Source organism: Lactuca saligna, chromosome 1, assembly GCF_052625555.1.
Source record: "Lactuca saligna cultivar CGN05327 chromosome 1, ASM5262555v1, whole genome shotgun sequence".
Lineage (NCBI taxonomy): Eukaryota > Viridiplantae > Streptophyta > Magnoliopsida > Asterales > Asteraceae > Lactuca > Lactuca saligna.
Genome location: NC_136417.1, coordinates 29,304,485 through 29,320,834, shown reverse-complemented (window position 1 = coordinate 29,320,834; position 16,350 = coordinate 29,304,485). Strand labels below are relative to the sequence as shown.

At 33.2% G+C, this 16,350-nt stretch overlaps 2 protein-coding genes across 2 annotated transcripts; one reads left to right on the top strand and one right to left on the bottom strand.

Moving 5' to 3' along the window:
* The first annotated feature begins 5,349 nt into the window (after window positions 1-5,349).
* LOC145030405 (clavaminate synthase-like protein At3g21360) lies at window positions 5,350-9,079 on the top strand. Its single transcript, XM_078978780.1, has 3 exons — window positions 5,350-5,900; window positions 6,002-6,255; window positions 8,497-9,079. The coding sequence occupies exons 1-3, from the start codon at window positions 5,532-5,534 to the stop codon at window positions 8,861-8,863; spliced, it is 990 nt and encodes a 329-aa protein (XP_078834906.1). The 5' UTR covers window positions 5,350-5,531; the 3' UTR covers window positions 8,864-9,079.
* Window positions 9,080-9,210: 131 nt separating this feature from the next.
* LOC145030397 (lysM domain receptor-like kinase 3) lies at window positions 9,211-12,749 on the bottom strand. Its single transcript, XM_078978774.1, has 11 exons — window positions 11,929-12,749; window positions 11,607-11,675; window positions 11,161-11,436; window positions 10,924-11,069; window positions 10,740-10,829; window positions 10,540-10,645; window positions 10,101-10,252; window positions 9,937-10,034; window positions 9,707-9,854; window positions 9,531-9,638; window positions 9,211-9,439 (listed from the first exon to the last, which is right to left on the bottom strand). Exons 1-11 carry the CDS (start codon window positions 12,542-12,544, stop codon window positions 9,275-9,277), a joined length of 1,974 nt encoding a protein of 657 aa, XP_078834900.1. The 5' UTR covers window positions 12,545-12,749; the 3' UTR covers window positions 9,211-9,274.
* Between the last annotated feature and the right edge of the window lie 3,601 nt (window positions 12,750-16,350).

The following is a 16,350-nucleotide window of genomic DNA, read 5'->3' as shown; positions in this document are numbered from 1 at the left end:
GTAAACTAGATGACCATTTCCCCAAACACTGATAATGTAGCATATGAGGTAACACCAAAATGATGTTATAATTAGTTGTTCATAACAAATACTTTAAGACTATGTTTAAAAACAACGTTCCCTCCACATTCACAATCTTAACCAATTTCTTATTTTTACCACTTATCAACAACCTAATACATAATACAACCAACAATACAATTTATATAAGATTTTATGATATAAAGAAAACATATCAGTATAATACTTTATTGGGATAATGACTTGAAAGGGTAACGAACTTTCGATTTTTGTCACATTTAGTCACTAAACTTTTTTTTGTTATCTATTTGCCATTGAACTATTGAAACTGTTCACATTTTACCCTTATGACCGGCTGTTACCGGTCATAAGGGTAAAATGTGAAAAATTTCAATAGTTTAGTGGCAAATAGATAACGAAAAAAAGTTTAGTGACTAAATGTGAACAAAATCAAAAGTTCGTTTCCCTCTAAAAAGTTCAATAACTAAATGTGAACAAACTTCTTATTGTATTATGTTTTAGCAAAATTATTTATTTTTGTTTAATTGTAGCAACATTTGTTGATGAATAAATCTATGAAATAAAAAAACAAAATGTAACATCCGGATTTCCAAGTATCATAATTTAAGTATTTTTCTTTTGAGTTAAGAAGAGAGACTCGACGAGTTGACGCCTCAACTTGTCGAGTAAGGTCGCGACTGATCACTCAGATTAATGAATGGACTCGACGAGTCGGTGAGGCGACTCGACGAGTCCGCGATGTTGGCAAAAACCCTAAATCTTTGGGCCCGAGCAATATTTAAAGGCATTTATGGCCTTCAATTGCGACTACCTTTCCCATAAGTGAGAACCCTAGCGAGCTTGAGTGTGTAGAGTGAGAGGAAGAGCTATCTTGAGCTTTTTGGTGTGATAGATCCGGACCCTTCTAGGTCCAGAGAGCCGAGAATATGAAGCTTTAGTAGAGTAAACCTTGGGGTTCGAAGTTAGGAAGCATAATTAGGTAAATAGGTAAATAAATGATGAGAGATAGGTGATAATAGAAAGGTGATGATAATTAGGTAAATAGATGATGATGAATATGTGATGTAGGATTAAAGAAGATACCATAACCTTAACCATCAATGTGGCGATGTAGTCATCTACCAGAGTATAGATGGTGACCACGAACTATTCTAGACAACCCAGTAGCAAGCCCATAACCTGTAGGTGATGAATTACGATTTCATGCGATGTTGTAACTACGTATTCATGCGATGATACTCTAACCCCTTACTATGAATTACGAGTTCAGACGATGTTGTAACTACATATTCATGGGATGTCACAAATTTCGCATGCTAAACCAATGGTCATAATTCACATCAGTGAGAATGGTTCATTTTTTTGTAAAACCAAAATTAGATTGGAAATTTTGATTTTTTTATTTTGGAGAATGTCAAACCATTGGTTTTTTATTTCGGTTTTGGTTTTTTGTTTTTTTTAAAATATATTTTCAGGGTTTTTTTTTCCCATAGATTTCTTCATCAACAAATGTTGCTACAATTTAACAAAAATAAATAATTTGCTAAAACATAATACAAGAGGAAGTTTGTTCACATTTAGTCATTGAACTTTTTAGAGGGAAACGAACTTTCGATTTTGTTTATATTTAGTCACTAAACTTTTTTTTGTTATCTATTTGCCATTGAACTATTGGAACCGTTCACATTTTACCCTTATGACAGGCAACAGCCGGTCATAAGGGTAAAATGTAAACAGTTTCAATAGTTCAATGGCAAATAGATAACGAAAAAAAGTTTAGTGACTAAATGTGACAAAAATCGAAAGTTCGTTACCCTTTCAAGTCATTATCCATACTTTATTTAAATAGAGAGTTAAAAGCCACGAATTTTAATATAATTATATTTGGTTGCCACTAAATGCTTAAATATATATAATTTTAATATAATTATATTTAGTGACAATCGGATGGGAATTTTAAATACACCAGATTTAAAAATCAAAAATCATTTTAAAGTAAAAAACTATTTTGACTTTAAGTAACCCAATTTAATGAGATTTTAGATGATTGATTATTATATTTGATAATAAAGTAACGTCTAACTAAATTAGTGGTGTTGTTATACCAATTTATTAAAACCTTTATTTATGGCCCTCTAAATATACTAAATTTATAATTATAATTTATACATTCAACTATTAAATATTTTATTGTAGAAATTAACATATAATATCACAATTTTATTTTATATACCTATAGAATCTATTTCCGTATAATTACATAATCAATTTTATTTTGTATAATATCTTCATTTTATTATAGGATTTTTCATATAATATTTCAATTTTAATTTTTTCTTTAAATTTTAGTATTAACGATATCAATCGGGTTGCAAGATGAACCTCACGAACATGAATCGAGATTTGTTCATTTAACCTTAAACGATAAATAATGATCATAAACAATTAAATGAACAATAAAAAAGCATAATATGATATTTTTTCACAATTATAATTAATAAAATTACAATTTTCATTTATCACTGTTTGCTCAAACACTATCATATTTTAATTTTATTAATTATGAGGGACACCAACTACATAAATATTACAATTATTTCATGATGCATTCAGTGGAATATATGTATTAAGTCGAACATTATACAATATTTCTCATCCAATAGAATGTGCAAAACGCTCTGATTTGTTGTGATGCCAAAGTGGTAAAACTGTAGACATTGGATGTGATTCTTATACATCAACATTTATGTAATAGTCATTATGAACGAATGTGATAACAATATATCTATGATGTGAGATGTCTTGCAGACCATGCCAAAGTGGAAAAACAGGTCGACAAACCTTGTTTGTCTAAAAAATAGACGCTTACACTATATTTATTAACAATGAGGAATTCAGTATCCAACATAATAAACCAATATTCATTTTGTGTAGAACCTAATCCAGTGAAACTGAACGAGTGATTTGTTCAAATTCATTGAAAATTATTTCAAATACATGAATTGAAACATTACCAACCAAATATTTGGAAATTGGATGGACGAAATGATATTGTGCAATAATCTTGCACCGTCCTAAACTTGCTTTGATATCATAGTCTTGTGACTGAACAACATCATGAATTCTTGGTAATACTGTTGTCATATCCGATTGTGATAAGTCCAAATGCTGTTTTACCTTGGCATGTTGACTCTCTACTCTGTTGGTTGTGTAATTCCCAAAATGGAGAAATTCATCGGTCCAAACATATACAAACTTTTCTTAACATTATGTCAACCATGTTTTCTTCAAGTAATAACTTCCGAAACATAATACACTTACATCAATTTTGATATATATATATATATATATATATATATATATATATATATATATATATATATATATATATATATATATATATATGTTAAATAAATATCTTTATAGTCCAATAGATTGTTTATCGACTTGTAAGTGATTGGAATTGTATGTTTCCTCAGTTTCAGATTCAACTAATTTTTTCCGGCCTTTATAAAAGGAGGTCCAACAAGGACGATACACTAAAAACGTTTTGTATTTTCTCTTAATTTTTGGATTGATACGTCATTTATAAAGTAATCATTTAGTTTTTGGAAATACATTATTGCATGCTTTCATGCAAGTCATGTCTCTATCTGTGACAATTACACGTGGAAACATGCTCTATATATTGTTGATTTTAAACACTTTAGTGTCCAAGTGTAGTTGGACTTTGTTTCCTTATGCATGTGGATAAATGTTATGCAAAATTTATGATTAGTGTGAGTTACACCAACTTTTTTAATACAATGTTCTAATCTTTGCTTATAAGTTTTTTTTTATTTTTTTTTTATTTTTTTTTATTTATTTACATTTTTTATAATTTCATATAATTTTAATACAAGTGCTTTTAAACCAAATATTTTATAAATGTTTTGAAATTTTCTTACAAGTTTTTAATTTTTAAAAAAATATTTTCATACAATTGTTTTTATAACTTTCATACAATTAATTATTTCTAAACTTTCTTCTACAACATTTTTAAAGTGTTCCACAGATTTTGTATGACAATTCAATACTTTCTTTTATAATATGTTTAAAATGTTTATTAAAAAATTAAAAGTTTATAAACTTCTAATTAAAAAGTATTAAAAAGTTGTAATAATTTTAAAACATTTACATTATATAGATTTTTTTAATGTTTTCTATTTGCTACGTAATTTTATTTAAAAGACCCTCCATACTTATTGTTATATCTTAAATTTATTTAATTTTATTGTTAGATACTATTTACTTTAAAAATATTGTATATGCTTAAAACAAAAGAAACAAATATAAGAGGCTATATAAAATATTTCACAAACCAAAAAACATATTTATTAATTAAAAGGTATACTTTAGAATTAATCAATATTTAATTAATATTTAGGACATTATGGATACTTTAAAAGTAACGTTCGAAAAAAAATACAAACAAATACGAAATATAAAATCGCTATTAAAAGTGAGAAAAATAACTTATTAGGGTAATTAATTTTATGTTTTGTTTACATTTAGACAACTTTCTTTTTTTTTTTACACATTTGACCATTTAACTTGTTAAATGTGTTCATCATTGTCACCTGCTATAACTAATGAAAATGATAATATGTGAACAAATATAATTATCACCTGCTATAACTAATGAAAATGATAATATATGAACAAATATAACAAGTTAAACGATAATGTGAACAAAACAACAAAGATGATTACTCTGATCAGTCATTTCCTTTTTTGTTGTTTGACCAAGTGATTTTTCAATGCTTGAGTTATGATATTTGTTATTCTACCAACACCTATAGCACATGTTCATTTACTATGCATTTTAATTTCTAACAATAAGGTGCTTGAGTTATGATATTTATTATTCTAGCAACACCTATAGCACGTGTTCATTTACTTATTATGGACTATTATGGACGTGTTCGGTATGGAGTGTTTGTGAGCTTCTAGCTTCTAGTGTTTGACAAAACGTTCCGTTTTAAACAGAAAATCTTGTTTGACACTATAAACTTCTAACGTTTAGTTTAAACAAACACTCCAAATCCAAATGTTACTCCATGCAACGTTTAACAAAACGCTATAAGATATCCACTACCTGCTACACACTACAAACTATCAGCTAATATTGCCGAACACATCATATGTATTTTAATTTCTAAGAGTCGTGCTTGAGTTATGATATTTATTATTCTAACAACACCTATAGACTATGTATTTTAATTTCTAAACACTGGGTGCTTAAGTTATGATATTTATTAGCAACACCTATAGCACATTTTTATGTATTTTAATTTCCAACACTCAGTGTACTTTATCTTCAACTCTTCAATTAATTTATAAGAAAGAAACAAACAACACAAATCACCAAATTGAATACCTGTTGGAGATCTAAGCCCATATGATTTTGGCTTATAATCGCCACTTATTGTTTGAATTTTGGATTGATCATGGCAGAAGTAAACCTATTCAGTGAAGTGGTTGGGTTGCAGCAGCAGAAATCTGATGGTGGAGTCGTCTTCCCCGCGGTTCTCTTCCCCAACCCTAACGCTTCCAAGTCTGTTCAGCTAACAGATGCCATTAAAGCTAATAAACCATGGCTCGAATCTCTGCTCCATAGATCTGGTGCGATTCTCTTCAGAGGCTTCCCTGTTTCCACTGCCTCCGACTTCAACGATGTCGTTGACTCCTCCGGCTACGAAGACTTTTCCTACGGCGCCGGTGGTTCAGGAACCAGGACGAAGCTTACCGATCGTGTGTACACTGCGAATGAAGCACCACCGGACCAGATGATCGGCTTCCATCACGAATTATCTCATGTATGATATACATATACTCCCTACCTCCGATCAAAACTTGTAGATAAATCTGTGTAATTACTATAGAATAAAACTCATATCGATCATCTTGTGTTTTGCAGGCTAGCGAATTTCCTTCGAAATTGTTTTTCTTCTGTGAGATCGAACCGGGAAGGGGAGGAGAAACATGTATAGTTCTGAGTCATGTGATTTACGAGAAGATGAAAGGGAAGCATCCAGAATTTGTGGAGCAACTGGAAGAGAAAGGATTGATTTACAACAGAGTTATGCGAGAAGGATTGGACCCTTCATCGCCGGTAGGACGCGGCTGGAAGGGCACGTTCATGACCGATGACAAGAGCGTGGCGGAGGAAAGGTTTTCCACACTTCTCCATCATTTACGTCTATATTCCGTTTTTCAAACTTAGATAATTATTAATAAAAAGAAAAACTAAACTAAGATTTTCAAGATTATTATATAGACTATATTACATTTTTGGTGCCTGATATAGATGATTTTTATAACTTTATTCCAAAAAAAAAATGGTTTGGTTCATGTGGGATCCAAGAGCAACATGATATATGAAACATCAAAATATATAACCCACATTGAAAACCAACTCCTTGGAACACCGAAATTGAAAACATCACTTAAAGCTAGGGACCAAAAATATAATTTATTCTATAGTTTGGTGTTTTTATAGTTTCTTAAATTATTTATATAAGAATTTTATTTTTTATGCAATATTTTTTTTTATCAAATTTAATAATTAGTTATTAATGATATTAGAAAAAGATATATAAAGAAAGTTAAGCCATTTTGATTCATCTTAAAAATTTGGTTGTTTAAAGTTTTAACTAGGATGATTATATTAACTGAAATGTCAAATTAAAATCGAATTAACTGATATAACCGAACCATTACAATAAGAACAAAGAGAGTGGTGATGAATGTTGTCAAAGTGTTTAAAGCCACTTAAGCATTTGCCTAAAAAAGCCCACCTTGTAAAAGTTGAGAAATAATAGTGATGTCATTTAAATATGTTTGATTTTGTAAAAAAAAGAAAAAAGAAAATCAAGAACACCAATCACAACTCACTTTTTCCCTTTCTATCTCTCATCTTTTCTCCCTGGCTAGATGGCCAAGCTTGATTGGCGAGAGCCAAGGGGGTGGGGTGTTGGCTTGAGCTTAGCCTCTCCCACTCCCTATAGTTTAAGAGGTGACGTGATTTCCAATTTTTATTAACCGAATAAACTAGAAAATTTAAATGTAAATATAATATGTTAAATATATTGTATGTAATTATGTCAGGAATATAAAATTTAAATGATAACAATTTTAAATTAGATTTTTTTTTGAAACAACAAACTATCTAAAATTACTTCTAAGAGACTTGAACCCATGACCTCTTTTTGAGATGATCACTCGTTATCGCTAGGCTAAAGACTATGTAATCTTCTATTATATTAATATAGTTATATACTTATATGCACAATTATTCTAGATTTCAAGGCACTATATTAAGGGCTTTAGGCACAACCACGATATTAGCATCAAAATTCAAGCATTCAACTTCAAGCAAGTAACTCCATAAGTTATGTTCATACACTTTCATTTTGTTATTCTAAATTTTCAGTGTATGAATGTATAACAATGTACTTATATAGTTTGTGAGGAGCCTGATGACCTTAAACTCTTAATATGATGACAATTATAAACGAACTTTAATTTTTCAGATGAGGTGAATTCCAGGTCCTATGGAATGTATTTTCACAAATCCTCCTTGTAACATGTTATTAAGATTACCATGGGCGAGTAAATCAAAATTTTCAAAAGTTTCAACTCATTGAGATAGTTTCTTATGTTGTAAAAATAATTTAGATGGTGCTGGTTCAAGGTGCTAAAAAGGTTAAATTACCATTATAATATTCATTAAATAGCAACAAAATTTAAGTTTTTCCCCCCTTTTGATAGCAACATACTTTTTTTTTTTTGTCATTCGGTCATTATGGTCAACCAACATTAACCATTAATCAAAATTATTAATCGACTAGTAACATTAACCAAAACTAATACCAACTCATATTCAATGGCTACCAAAATACATTAAGCAATTGTAATAGTTATGGTTCGGTTTTGACAAGGAACCTAACCAAACTATCATATACACACCCTTAATTTTAAGGTATCAAGACAATAAAGTTGCAGTTTTGTGTTGTGTTATCATATAGTCCCATCCAAGAATATAACGTGAGAAGCAAACCATACAAAATGACATGTTGGGTGGCTAGCATAATTGTTTTAGCAATCTTGTATCTATTCGGAACTCACTTTGGACGAATTGTCAACCAACCGACTTTATTTTATAAAAGTTCTTAAAAGACTTATTCCTTTGACTCGTTAGATATAATAAGATATTAACGAATTAGTAAAGTCATGAAACAACGTACTTTCATTATCTGGTTATACTTGGATTTATTTCTTTTCCAACATTATATTTTCAAATTTCAATATATTTCTTTCTTATTAAGACATTGTATATTGAAACATCTAGTAATTTACAAACAATGAAATTGATTTACATTTGAATCGCCTAATTTTTGGATTCAAATGCAGGGCTACCAAGTTGGGAATGAAACTAGAATGGATGGGTGATGATGTCAAAGTTATAGTAGGTCCGAAACCTAGTTTTAGATACAACGAAGCCCAACAACAAAAGACCTGGTTCAACAGTCTTGCGATTTCATATGGCGGATTGCATGATAAGCTAAACGATGATCCAACAAAAGCAGTTGTTTTTGGTGATGGCGAACCATTGCCTCGCAATGAGGTTAATGACTTATTAAAGATGTTTGATGATGAGTGTGTTGCATTACAATGGTGTAAGGGAGATGTTTTATTACTCGATAATTTGGCAGCTCTTCATTCACGAAGACCATTGCTCGCTCCACCCCGTCGCATACTTGCCTCATTTTGCAAGTGAAGGATGTCACGAATAATATATGTAAGCCTTTGCACCAACTTTGTACACAAATAAATTGTGATTCAAATAAGTTCATCAAACTTTCTAGTGCCCGAGCACAAGGAGAGAGCATTAACGTCTTTTTCACACCTTGTTGGGGAATAAACTGTAATTTTTGTCTCATTTGAGATCGATCTTTGTTCTAAATGCAATACAACTTGTTATGTTCTTGCATTATGTCTTATGTCTTATGAAACAACCCACAAAATGAAAACGGAAGAATACCAAAAAGAAGACTAGAGTAAATCATCTATACACCTATATACACACATTTATACGGTAGGTTCTAGAAGCATAATATATATGGATGTGGGAAAGTAAGATTAATTTTATATAGAAAAGAAGGAAAAGAAAAAGAGTCTGTCTGTACGGCTATCTACCTTGAACAAGGCCACTGAATACCTGGCTATTTCCAGCAAGTGTAGCTTCCCATTCCACAGATGATAAAAGAATATGTGAAAGGGAAATAACAATTTGCTTCATGTCAGGTCGTAAGACCGGATCATCCTCCACGCATTGCTTTCCCAGCATAGCCATCTGACAAATGTTTTAATGCAGTCAAAATAAAATATAATGGTTAATAAATAGGAATTAGCTATTCTTTTCTGTATTTCCCCTTATGCGATACCTTGAAAACACAGTCGTAGGGATATAAATCCATCAAATTGGGATCAATATGATCTTTAAAGCTCGATGTAGTGATAGACTCGGGTGCATTCTTGAGAGCTGCCAACATCTGCATTTTTTTCACAAAATTAATTACGTTTGTCAAAGTAATGTACTTTTTATTTCGAATAGACTTACAACAGATGCCAACGATCGCCTCTCTGAATTTTTTGACACAGCAGCTTCGGTTTGTATTATGGCATCCTTTCCTGATATTATCTCAAAAAGAACAACACCAAATGCATATACATCGCTCTTAACTGTCGCTAAACCATCCCTCAGGTACCTGTAATAATTTTATTATTATTATTAAATTTGAATTTTGGTTTTTAAGAAACGTGTGTATATACAGATACCGTTATACTTACTCAAGAGCTAAATAACCGTAAGTTCCAACCACTCTTGTCACTGAAGCTTCATCCTCGTTACTTCTTCCAACAAGTTTTGCCAACCCAAAGTCTGAGATCTGTTTAAGCCAAAATCAATAAGATGTATAAACAAAAAAAAAAAAGATGCAATTTAGAGAAAGTACCTTGGCTTTGAAAGCACTATCGAGTAAAATATTGCTTGTTTTGACATCACGATGCACATAATGAGGTGTAGTATGTTCGTGTATGTATTCCAGCCCCCTTGCGGTGTCAAGTGCAATTTGAACCCTCATAATCCAAGAAAGCGTCGGATTACCTACAGGAAATAGCAATGTACGCATATTTATTTACCCATAATAACAACCTACTTTATTTTCTTACCAATAATAGCAATACGTAAACAAAAACTTGTAAAATGTATTTTATATACGTAACATATCTTTACCAATAACAGCAATATGTAACATGAAACGTGTAACCATTTATAACAAGTTTCATGTTATATATATTGCTATTATTGGTAAAGAAATATAAGTACACTGCTATAGTTGGTATTATCCCATGCAATTTTCCCTATTTAGAATACAGGGCGTAAAGTATTACCCTTGTTTTGAGGCTCATGCAAGTGATTTTTCAAGGAACCTTTCTGAGCATATTCATAAATGAGGAAGAGCTCATCATCGCTAGCGGCATAACCGATCAGTTCTACCTTAACAATAACAAAACCAGACACAAGTCAAAAGTTGTCAAAAATGTAACATAGATAATGGTTATAAATCGAAGAAGTAGAGCACAATACTTACCAAATTTGTATGATGAACCTTGCACAATACTTTCATCTCTGCCATGAACTCCTTAGTTTTTGTTTCGGTCATTCTTTTGATAGCAACTTCCTACAATTATGCAACAATAATGTACAAAGTAGATTAACCATAGCTCAAAAATATATAGAAAGTGAACAAAAGAAGACAAATATGAAATATCAACCTGGTCACGAAGCAGACCATGGTACACAGCACCATATGTCCCAAGACCAAGAAGATTGGATTCTGAAAAACCGTCTGTAGCCGAAAAAATTTCTTCATATAGGAAAACAACAGGCTTCTCTACATCAAACACATCAGTCCCAATAACTGCAGGAATAAGAAAAACACACAAAAATCAGTTTAATGGTTTTCATGAAAAGAACATTAAAGATGGTCTAGAGAAGCCAGAAACTTTGACCTTTTGGAATGTTCATACGACGTTCACTAGATTCCCCCACATTTTCTCTCCAATCATCCTTTCTTGAACCACAACAAAAGCTTGTTGTCTGTAAGATACGGAACTTATGAGAAATCTTTTCAATTTTTGAATCCTTTCCATGATTCCCTTGAGCATCATCAAAGCAAATTGATGATCTTGAGTAGACAAGAAAACCTGTGACTGCTATGATTAGTGCCAAACCAACCCCCAAACTAGCTACTATCCATCCATATGGTACACGAGCCTTATGATTTCCTGGATAAAACAAAAATATTAGTCTCTTCGTCTCTGAAAGAGCCCTAATTCAGGTTCTAAGACAGCCAAAGGCAATTTAATACAAGGATTAACATCATAATGCATTTTTCTTTTGTTTCTAGTGTGATCTGCAAAAAATATATTCGATAAAAAGTATAAACCTACATTACCTGCAACAAAAAGGGATGGTGGAGCAGGAGCAGGAGTGTCGTTCTCAATAGGATATGGCTCACCGGGAACTGCAATAAGTTTGACAGTAAATTAGTTACGAAGTCCGATTAGTTCAAACTGAAATAATTCGTCAATTTCATGTTAAAACTCGATTATAGTTGCAGCAGATCTACAATAATGCGATGTGAAATTCATCGCGCATATGCTACAAAACAGGAACTAATCGGATCACAATTAAGGATGAAACATTTCAACTAATTAAGAGCGCAAAGAGTAGCAGTAAAAGGAACTTTATCATTAAATTAAGATTATATGACCTACCTGAATTTAAAGGTATGTAATAAAGTGCACCGACGGTGACGTTATCTGAATTTTCGATCCCATTAACGGTTTCAATACTATCCATACTAACACCAAATCTACTTGCCAAAAACTCGATGCTATCCCCTTCCTTCATCACGTAACTCATCAGATAATTCCACAGCCCATTCGAACAGCCACAAAACAACTGCAATGACACCACTGCTCCTGCACGCGCCGGCCTTGTGAAATACGGCAGATAGCCCAATCCGCCGTAAGCATCAACCACCATCCTGTACAGAGATCGCCCGTCTTTCCTCACAGTATATGTCGTATTCGTCAAGTACTTCGGAACAGGAGAATTAGAACACGAACAATTCTTCCTAACAAATATGTAATCCCTGCCGTTACCTTCAAGTGTAACATCTTGCGGCAACACATCGAACATGCTCATGATAACTGCTAGGGTTTGGTTCGGCGATAGACTAAATGCTAAGAAAGATGTACACAGACGGGATGTTTCGGTGCAATTTAACGGCGCGGTGTTTGCATACGACGGTTTCTGCAACTGCGAAGCAAATACCAGTAGCATTAGTGATTGTAGAACATGAAATGGTTTTTGAAGTCGAAAATCCATTGTTTAAGTGTAATTAACGCAATCTGAGACGACGAACACCGAGTTAAGATTTCAGGAAAAAACTAGAAATCAAAGGGAGAGTGTTCGAGAAGATTGTAGGGATTTGATATAATGAAGGAGAGCAAAAATGAAGTGTTTCTGTCATTTGTTTGCTTCGGATACTGTTTTCTTTGTACCGTTTTGGAGCAAATTGCGATGTGACAAAAGAGATGCCTTCATATTTATTCATCATTTCATTTCATAAAATGCGAAACTTTTTTTTTTCCTAATAAGAATATATTTTTATTACTTTGGTGTCAGAAATTCCGAAACTAAAGTTAAAAACTAAAGGGTTTAATATACCATCAAACATTGCTAAAGTTAAAAACTATAGGGTTACTTCCTTAAGCGAGGATTTTTTATTTTTATTTTTATTTATTTGGAAAATAAGGATAATGAATTATTGATTTTATTTATATTTAGTTTATTTATATATTATATATTATAAACTTGTTGAAATTTTTTATATTTTATCTTTATGACAACTACACCTTACAAGGATAAAATATCGCTACTAAAAAAATAAAGATTAAATGTAAACAAAATTAAAAACTCTTTTTGAGAACCAATATTTATATGAAAACTTGAGTATTTTTCATCAATTTTTTTCAAAATCAACATCACCACACCATCACTACTACATCGTCTAAGTCAATCGCATTATAATAAAAATGATGTTTATTTTTGTAATTTGCATATGTGCATATTTATAGCAATAGATTATTTCTTATTTTTAGACTAAAGGGTCGTTTGATATAGGTTCTAACTTGGTTCAAAATGGGATCGTCCAAAAAATGTCAATCAACATGTTTGATAAAGATTTGAATGTTAAGGACTCGGTCCAAGGTTTTTATTTGATCTGGTCTCCCTTTTTCTATTGATGGACCGGGAACAAAAGTATTCAATTCCATAATTGCCCTATTCTTTTGTCATGCCTCCACTGAAGAATAGCTAAATCGAAATTGTTGGGATGCTCATTGCTATCGGCTGCTGCTATCGCTTTTCACATCCAGTCGTCTTCTTCCTCCGATGAAGCAACAGGAGACAACCTACTTTCGATGACTAGGTGCGTGTTTCTTCCAATTTGTTCTTGTTTTTCCATTCCAACTGAGATTTTCGATTGGTATTGATTTTTTTGCGTTTTTTTTTATCAAGTTTGTTGTTTCTCTTATTTGTTCCCGCTGAGATTTCCATTCCAACAAAAGCTTTTGTTGTTGTGTTTATTTTTTTCTGTTCATGTTTTGTTTATATATTTTTTTGCTGTTAATTTTTTATAGATGGTTTATATGAGTAGATAATGAGTGTTATTATGTTTTGTTGTTGTTGGCATTCAGAAAGTTTGTTAAATTGAGTGTGAATGATGAAATCCATAAAGTTTTGTCAAAGTATGAAGAAGTATAGAAACTTAGTGAAGTGCACTGGAAACCGAAACCTGCTATGGTTGTTGCTGCAGAGCCTGATGAGTCATCTCAACAATGATGAGATGATGGATCATCTTTGGGAAGAAATTTGGTACCACTGTTTCTACAAGCATTTTGTGTTAAACAAGTTGGTTTTGGTTTGAACGGTTGCAAGATTTTTACTCTATAGAATTTATAGATTTTTTTTGTAAACAATTACAACTGCAATATGGAACGTGTAGAAGTTAATTAATGTGTTTTTTCTAACACCTGTTTTGAGTATCGGTTAGAAATTATCATTTGGGGGAAATGTTATGCATGAACTCGGCGAGTCGGGAGATCAACTCGTCGAGTAGGGTCGAGGCATTTTGGACGCGGCTCGGAACCGACTCGGCGAGTCGGAAGGCCCAACTTGGCAAGTCAGAGTTGTTTAGAGAAAACCCTAGTTTCTGGGTTTACCCCATATATAAACATCATTATACGCCTTTGTAGCCTTCCTTAACACCATAGGAGAACGTTCACGGCCGCAACCCCGCTAATGTGTGAAGTAAGAACGTTTGGGAGCTTATCTTTGGAGTTTTGGGGAGGATTCCAAGCTTGAAGAGGAAGTATCAAGGGGGAAGCTCTAGATCAGGCATCTATTACGTGTTGGACTCCTGAATGAGGTATTAATCTGCTATCTTAAGCTTTGATTTCTTTGGAAGATTGTAGCCATCCTTGAGAACATCTAACCAAGTTTGGGTCTGGACCTATCATAAGGATATGGTTCCAGATCTGGACCTTCTTAGGTCCCAAATGTCATAAAGTTGTCTCCTTGGTGCACCCTAATTCTTATTCATGCATTAGAGACTTGTAAAAAGCTTGTTGATGTAGTTTTGGCATTATGAGACTTTGTATGGACATAAAGTTGGTAACTTTATGTGGTATTATCGCTAGCAGAGTATAGATCTGAAGTTTGGGACCTTGAGTCCTGCTGGAAAGGGCCGTAAACATAAGGGACTAAGTGGACTCGACGAGTCATTCAAATGACTCTACGAATCGAGAGAGTTTTCTCGTTCATGGTTAAGGGTTTACGGTCAAGGGTTCACAACCAAGGGTTTACGGTAAAGGGTTCACAGCCAAGGGTTTACGGTCAAGGGTGTTCGGTTGGTGGTTTACAATCGTGAACATCAAGGAACTCGACGAGTCCCACTGGTGACTCGGCGAGTTGACGAGTTAAGCAAGGAACTCGATAAGTGGCTAGTTGTACTCGACGAGTTGAGGTCAACATGGACTGTTGACCTTGAAAGTGGATCTTGACTTTGCCTGGGGTTGACTCGAGGGTATTTATGGGATTATGACAAGTTAATCACCTGATGATTATGGGCAGTTAAGAAGGAGCAGCGTGTGGGATATATCTGACTTCGGCTTATCAGTTTAGCATTCGAGAGGTGAGTCTTGTCACCATACCAATGGGTCTAAGGCACTAGGCTCGACCCATTTATCTAGTTGGGATGATTGTTGTGAATGTGCTATTGATACATTATGTATTATGTGAAGACCATGTGTGGGTTCCCATGGCATACAATTATATATGCAATATACTAGTTGATTGTGTGGTATTTGGTATGCTAGTTGTCTTTGTGATTCTTTCATGGAAGACCCCGGGGGGTTCCCGAGGCAGTTGGACATAAGACCATGTGGGGGTTCCCATGGCTTCCCAAGCTAAAACCATGTATGGGTTCCCATGGCAGTGGGCTAAGACCACGTGGGGGTTCCCGTGGCACCCGATGTAAGACCTTGGAGGGTTTCCAGGGCATCCTTATATGCTTGTACATTTAGCTTATATGTTTATATGTATAGTTTGCATCAGGTATTGTTTGGCAGGAAGACCTTATGGGGGTTCCCAAGGCAGAAAGACCATGTGGGGGGTCCCATGGAAGATAAGACCACTTAGGGGTTCCCGTGGCACTAGGTGTAAGATCTTGGAGGGTTTCCATGGGTTCCTTATATGATTCTATGCAGGGTTTATGTGGTAGGGATAGCTTTTATAGCTAATATGATATGTGTTATGTGGATTGTGTGTGGGGTATACTCTAGGGGACTCGCTAAGCTTTGTGCTTACGATTGACAGTTTTGGTTTCAAGTATTATCGATTTGGGAAAGAAGAGATTGGATTGATCGCAATGCACACACCTACGATTTCCGCAATGAATGATTTTGGGATGAAATCTGATAAATGGTTTACTTAAAGATGATTTAAAATGTTTGAAATAAATGGTATCAATGTTTTAGCTATAATAAAATGAAAATTTTACCCTAGATTTTTGGGTCATTACAAGTTGGTATCAGAGCCTTGGTTTGAGGGATTCGGGGATACCTTCCGGT